The sequence below is a fragment of the Eucalyptus grandis genome, chromosome 2 (assembly GCF_016545825.1).
Source record: "Eucalyptus grandis isolate ANBG69807.140 chromosome 2, ASM1654582v1, whole genome shotgun sequence".
In the NCBI taxonomy this organism is placed as follows: Eukaryota; Viridiplantae; Streptophyta; class Magnoliopsida; order Myrtales; family Myrtaceae; genus Eucalyptus; species Eucalyptus grandis.
Window position 1 is genome coordinate 32,865,092 of NC_052613.1, and position 7,411 is coordinate 32,872,502.

Genomic DNA, 7,411 nt, shown 5'->3' on the forward strand with positions numbered 1-7,411 from the left:
AAATTGCACATTGCTCCCCAAGCTTTTTATATTGTTGCAAAATTCTCCCCAAGTTTTCAACTTTTTGCAATTTACCCCAGTCACGCGAGTATATAAAAGAGTTTCAATGGTTCCTAAAATATATTGCATGCGAGAGCACGCGTCTGAAATCGGCGAGAATTTGATCCGAGTCAATATCAAATATGACATCGAAATATACAACCGAAATGCATTGCTGAGCAGTCCCTATGTCATTTGTCATAGCTGCACAGGAGATTTTATATTGCATGCTGATGCATCTCCGGTAAAAATCAAGTTAGGCATAAACCGGAAAAGAAGCTGATGACTCTACTGCGATTTCCAAGATCAAATCATTTGCAAAAAGATAACTTGAATCGGCTTAGCTCTCATGCAGCAATTTACAGTAGATCAATCTCACAAAGCGTTTTGAGAAGCGAAAGGTTGCTCTTCAGAGTAGAGTCTGAAAAATGCAGTTCAGTGAAAACCTGTTTCTGGCACCAAAAGTCTGATTTATTCGGAAGAGTTCTCGGCACAGGACACTATAAATTCCGACCGAACATATGACATAAAATTATAAAGGAACCCCGGACGGATTGATCTAAACAATTGCCGTTGTGTCCAAAAGCCCGAAATGAAGAGCTAACAAGCCGGTCAGATCAAACAAACCCTCTCTCAAATCAGTGCAGATTTCAAGGATCTAGTTAAATTCTCTAGCTCCTTCAACCCTTCTTCTGGAGATTTGGCTTCACCGAGCACTTTCACCATTGCACTCCCGACAATCACGCCATCAGCTCCCCATTCCGCAATCTGTGAGAAAATTAGTGAAAACCAAGTACCAAACACGAGATATAACAGTCTTTTCACTTCGAAGTGGGCCAATAAAAACTAACCTGCTTCACATGCTCGGGTTTCGATATGCCAAAGCCAACAGCAACGGGTTTAGTAGTTGCCTGCAAGAGCATGCATGCCTCAATGATTAAAAAAGGAGTTTCCCTCAATTGTCCCACTTCAATGTTTAACAATGTCGAAGCATATTCACCAACATGCCCAACTCTGGAGAATACAACAACTCAAATTGGTACAAAGTGTTCTACAAGTTAATGAACATACACAGAACCATCTTAAGTGTCTCTCTAATTGGATGCTAGGTAAAAACCCTATGATGGAGCTAGAAGTGACGTGAACTTCCTGAAATGTTGATTGTTAATCTGCATGTAGATTATTGGTGTCTAGACTTATCAACCAACCAGGACCTCATTATGATTCTAACAAGACAGGCTACAGAAAATCATATAGGAGACTTCAGGCAAACTTTATGGTCAGTTAATTATTTAATTATCTTGCAGTTTTGGAGCTCTAGAAGTTTCAATATGACACCCACTGATGTGTCTATTTCAAATACGCCTCTGGTCAGATGTGTTTGAAGCCGCATAGAACAATTAAAAGAATGAAATTGAAGCTCTAAGGACAATATCCTGCTCTCTGAAGAATGCATTATTCCCATCATGTTTAAATGGCCATAAATGCAGGCTGCTTACACCCATAGGATTTGAGGCTGTACTGAATTTTTTTATGTTGCAAATATATGAGGATAATCCATAAATTGAAGATATCCTTTGAAAACTAAATTAATCATGACACGTACCTTAAAAAGTATTCCTAGGTAGTTGATGACATGAAATCGCACATTATGAAACAAGTGAAATATTCTTAATCAACTGACCTCCTTAATATCCCGCAAGAGATTTTCCACACGAGCACTCACAGATCCTCGAGCCCCAGTTACTCCAATAGAGCTCACCTATAATAAATTAAATAAATGGCCATGACATCTCTTTGTGAATGAACTAAAAAAATGCAGAAACTCAAAAAGAAAAGTGTAACAATACAATCACACGAAATGCTAACATTGGACCACCCACAATAACAATTGCATATATTTCATGCATGTTCCATGACTGTAAGACAACTATACGTAAAACTTTCATTTGTAAAGCAAGTAAATGCAGAATCTATTACACGAAATCAAAAAGCTTTTCCATTATAGATCAGCAAGAGCAATGAAACCACAAAAGCAACATCAATGTTGCCTTAACTCTTCAAATCAGATACTGCCCTAATCCAAAGACTTACTTATGCTTGTATACAGGCAAGCATAGGTGCAAGGATGTATCGATCCTTTCATTGACTTCATTGATGCAGACAGATGAGCTATGCTTGATCTAATTAGCAACTAGAACATGATCAACACACTATCAATTACATTAATAATCTATGTCTAATAGTCTGCATCAATTTGGATAAGAAATTCTCATCATCAATATAAATGACCAGCATTGGATAATGATGAACAGCATAAAAGATCTTACAAGATATACAAATCCTTCCGAGGCTTCAACTATCGCTTTCATTCGGCTGGTTGGAGTAGTAGGTGTAGTAAGTAAAACCTGAATCATATAGTTCCAGGGGCTAGAGTAAGGTGAGATAAATTCAACAGACTTCAACAAAGCAGGCCAAGATTACATAATTAAAAGCAGACATTAATGCAGGCCCTATGTAGTAAACTTTTCATTGACGTGAACATCAGTTTGCAACAAAACGAAAGACAGACCTATCCTATGATAGCAACATGGACATAGACAACAAAAATCACAAACTGAAGAACCATTTGACTTTTTGTCTAGTTATGAGGAAACAATTAGCAAAAACATGTGTAAATTACGATTCTGTGATGTCATAAACTCAAGGTAGATCTGTCATTTTAATTCCATGATTAGAATTTACATCCATAATGGACAGCGTCATCCTCAAGAATTTAAACAAGTAAATGGTCAAGAACATTAAGTTGTCTTAAGAGTGACAAACCAGTTCGATATTGTACTTAAGAGCTTCATTTCTTAAGATTTCAGTCTCTTCCAAAGGAACATCAGGAACTACAAGCCCTGAAAAAAAAAGGGGGCACAGACAAGATTACAAGCTAAAACAGATCTAGACATCATGAATGAACAGGAATGTACTTTCAGTTTTACTTTTTCAATTTAAAAAGCATCCTCCATTAATACTACGAAATTATTATCACTAGCTAATTTAGACATCGGTGCATCACTTAGAAGAGAGAACATAAAAACTTTTTAGTAGCTCCTTCTAAAGCATAAAGGCTTCCATTGAGATCTTCAATCAATTAGTTATACTCATCTCACCTATAAAGAAAAAAAGAAAACACCTCACAGCTGTGATAATGATTGAAAACTAATTCCAGTTGGCCTGGCAATTTGATCTGCATACTAGTCTAAGCCAAAAATTGATTTAAATGGTTTCTCACTCTTTTCCAAGGGTCACTTTTGTTAAAAAGCTTCATGATAGATTTCCAAAATAACCTTTTGATTTTTGCTCGTAATGTTATGATTGTAGTATTCCTTTGATCCATTGGTGATTATTCCCTTGATAGCTCTTTCAACAAATGTTCAATGAAAAACTAAACATGGATAAATTTAAGAACTGAACTATGCAATCGAGTTTGTGCCAGTAATGATAGGCATGTTGACAATGCTTGCTTACATCATGACATTTACATCCAAAATTGAATACATTCAACTAATTTCTCATCTTGGCCAAGGATGTGGGAAAAAATAAAAAATTATTTTCCCTCATATTACTAAATTTAACCAAAGTGTTGTATGCAGATAGATGTAAGTGTTTTAAGTCAAAAGATGAGGGAAACTTGCAAATTACCATGAACCCCTGCATCGTTTACGATGGACATGAACTTCTCAACTCCACGCTTCAAAATCGGGTTATAGTATGTGAATAAAGCAACAGGGGATGTCAATTGCGGAACAACCTATTCATTGAAAATTGCAGCATCAGAATGAGATCTCAAAAATGCATGAAGGAAACAAAATATAAATTAACATTCTGCAACCGCCAAGGATGGTTTCACATATACATCACCATTTCTACACTACGAGGATCACTAGTACAAAATGGGAACACTGAATCTGAAAAGAACAATATGATGCAATGTTTCAGACAAATTTCACCCTAAAAAGTAGCATTATGTCAAGAAAAATTAACTTCCTATCATCAGGATAGAATGCACTATGTGAGAGTAACATATAGTCTGGAAAATTTCAAAAGCAGCATCACAAATTTAATTTCTTTGCTAGAAGATAAGGCTACGTTAGTAAATAAATGTGATAAGAATAAGTCATTTGGACCTTGAACTGTCCATTAAAAGGAAAATAAGCACAGCTTTGGCAACAATTAATCAGTCTCTTCAAGTATGACACAAGGCACAAACAATCTTACCTCCTTCAACATGGAAATAACGGCATCAAAATTAGTACCCTTAGCCAAGGATCGAGTGGCTGCAGCCTAAAAACGAAGATGTATAAGATGAAGGATCAAAACTTAGATTAAACAATCTATAAGATATTGAAATACTAGACCTGAATTACTGGACCATCTGCTAGAGGATCAGAATACGGGACACCTAGCTCAATTATATCTGAACCACATGAGTCAAGCAACTTCAAAGCTTGTGCGGTCGTTGAAAGGTCAGGGTCACCAGCTGTGATGAAAGGAATAAATGCCACCTTCACAAAATGAAAGAACACAGTTGTCATTAAAGAGCATCATTCTTATATTTAAATAACGGCCGCTGCATCACAACTACATTCAAACTAAATTGCCATCTTTTTGGAAAGTGTCAATGAATGACCCCTTAGACTTGTTTAGTTCAAAAGATGTGCTTTGCAAACTAAAAATGAAGTTTACAAATTTAATGTTCTTGTAATTAGGAAATGGTGTGTGATGCTACTCATTCCAAATTGCAAATATATAAAATTTCTAGGCAAATGATGTACATATGTATTACAGGATAAGAGCAGAAAGTAACACACAAAATAGAAGGATCAATCCTCATAGTGTGAACTAGTTGCAGCAAGAGTTAATCTTAACAATAGTACAACAATCTCTTAAATTCAGTTGCTGAACCTTACAAATTTCCAACACTTCGCATAAAAATGCTCAATAGTTCAACTGAGATCAAACAAGGAAGCAACCATGTCATGTCACATCAAGATGACCTTCCCACCCAAAAAATCAACAAACAGCAAAAATTTTGAAGCAAACAGTTACAACAGATAATCATTGAATTCATTATAAAAAAAAAAAAAAAAAAGAAAAGAAGAAACTCTCTTACCTTGCCTTCTTTCTTCAATTTAGCAAACGTCTCAGAGATGCCAATTGTCGCTACAGTGCTAAGAGCAGCCATTGTCGTACTTCTTCTGGTAGAAACAACTGCTAGTTGCCGCGAAGACCGAAAAGCATAGCAAGATTTGGGTCTCTTAAGTTGAACAAAGCAAGTTGATTTAAGAGCTAATGCCATACCCAGCGCCTTTGGAAATCTTACTCCTGCACTTCAACCCTATTAATGAATTAACAAACAATTAACAAGGAAAACAATTTATATTAAATAGTAGCAGCTTTCCAAACAAAATGAGTGACAAAAGTAGCATGTTGCCATCTCTAAAAGATAATACAACAATATAATCACACGTTATTGCATATCTTAGATCAATGAACTCAATACAATCCAGCTAATACTCGAGACTCACAAGTGTTTGTCAAGAGAGAACTGAAGCAACGAGTAGCTTGAATCGATGGCACAACAGGGTTTGATAGGCATGACATATCCAGCCGCTACTTGTGGATCAAGCTATCGAAGGGAATAAAATGAGACAACGTTTTCCTCACCCAAAAACCGGGAAAAGAAGAAGATTAAAAAAAAAAAGAGAATGCTGCAAATTTCTCAACTCATTCAACAACCCAATTCTTAATCGCTTGCATTTTGGACTGGAGATGGAATCAAGAAATTCCTCACATCATGTACATTAACCCAAAACCCCCAAAAAAGGGCATCCAACTATGACAACTACAATTAGAATGACAAGCAATCAACCCAAAAGGTTCATCCATTACTGAGGAAAAAAAAACTCACAATCTACCATAAACCAAAACGACATGCAAGATAAGAGAAGAGACACAATCTGGGACTGAAAAAATAAAAAAAAAACAAAAAACATCTCGAAAACCTCCAAGCAAACACATGTCAGCATCTCGGGCATTCATGATCAAATCGACAATAATCTCAACAAACGTCAACCCATTCCAGAATCCAAATTCGTTCCGGCCACCGATTCATTCCACCACTCTCCAACCAGCCAAAGCGAGATGATCGTAAAATGAAACCATGAACCGGGCACCAGCCAAGCGGGAACTGAAGCAACGAGCAGCTTGAACAGGGTTCAATATGCATGACATATCCAGCCGCGACTTGTGGATCAAGCTATCGAAGGGAATAAAATGAGACAACGTTTTCCTCACCCAAAAACCAGGAAAAGAAGAAAAATTGAAAAAAAAAGAAGAAGAGAATCCATGCTGTAAATTTCTCAACTCATTCGACGACCCAATTCTTAATTGCTCGCATTTTGGACTGGAGATGGAATCAAGAAATTCCTCACATCATAGACATTAACCCAAAATCCCCAAAAAAGAGCATCCAACTATGACAACTACAATTAGAATGACAAGCAATCAGCCCTAAAGGTTCATCCATCACTGAAAAAAAAAAAAAAAAAAAAAAAAAAACTTACAATCCACCATAAACCAAAATGACATGCAAGATAAGAGGAGAGACACACAATCTGGGACTGAAAAAAAACATCTCGAAAACCTCCAAGCAAACACATGTCAGGCAGGTTCTAGGACGTTCATGATCAAACAGACAACAATCTCAACAGACGTCAATCCATTCCGGAATCCAAATTCGTTCCGGCCACCGGTTCATTTCCCCACTCTCCGACCCGCCAAAGCGAGATGATCGGAGAACGAGACCATGAACTGGGCACCGCCCATCGACTCGACAGCAAGAGCACGAGGGGGGAAAACCCGGCGGCAGAGAGACGGGCAGAGAGAGGGGCGAGTCGCCGCCGTTACCTGCGACGGAGACGGCGGCCGCAGGCGGAGCGGAGGCGGAGCGACGGGGGGCGAGGCTGCTGCTGCGGCGGAGCTAGGGTTTAAGAGGCCGCCGCGTCCCGTGCGGCCGCCATTTGTAGCTGTCCGAAAGCCGTTCTGGGAAGGCTGTTCTGTATATGGTAAGAAGGGATTCTGCCCCGGTAGAAGACGACAACCTTAATCTCGGCAAGTAGTGACGTGGCGGGTTGCCATCAATCAACATCGTACCTGTAAAATAACTCCTTACACATATCTAAAATCATTATGATTTATCATTTTTAATCACAAATTACTCATCAAGCATCATCGTATTTCCATATAATTCCTTAAGCTTATCTAAAATTATTATGATTTAACCTTTTTAATCGATTTGAGCAGGAACGTAAATATTGAT

General features: G+C 37.8%; 1 protein-coding gene across 4 annotated transcripts; it reads right to left on the minus strand.

Moving 5' to 3' along the window:
* Positions 1 to 424: 424 nt before the first annotated feature.
* On the minus strand, positions 425 to 7,157 carry LOC104452993 (tryptophan synthase alpha chain). 4 transcript variants are annotated; one of them, XM_010067493.3, is made up of 11 exons: positions 7,000 to 7,157; positions 5,619 to 5,719; positions 5,204 to 5,415; positions 4,449 to 4,595; positions 4,309 to 4,374; positions 3,733 to 3,841; positions 2,866 to 2,942; positions 2,370 to 2,447; positions 1,724 to 1,801; positions 891 to 950; positions 425 to 807 (listed from the first exon to the last, which is right to left on the minus strand). In XM_010067493.3, the coding sequence occupies exons 3-11, from the start codon at positions 5,387 to 5,389 to the stop codon at positions 673 to 675; spliced, it is 936 nt and encodes a 311-aa protein (XP_010065795.2). In that variant the 5' UTR covers positions 5,390 to 5,415; positions 5,619 to 5,719; positions 7,000 to 7,157; the 3' UTR covers positions 425 to 672. The 4 variants fall into 4 exon arrangements, with proteins under 4 accessions (XP_010065795.2, XP_010065793.2, XP_010065794.2 ...); XM_010067491.3 differs by having other exon boundaries at positions 5,204 to 5,428; XM_010067492.3 differs by lacking the exon at positions 5,619 to 5,719.
* Between the last annotated feature and the right edge of the window lie 254 nt (positions 7,158 to 7,411).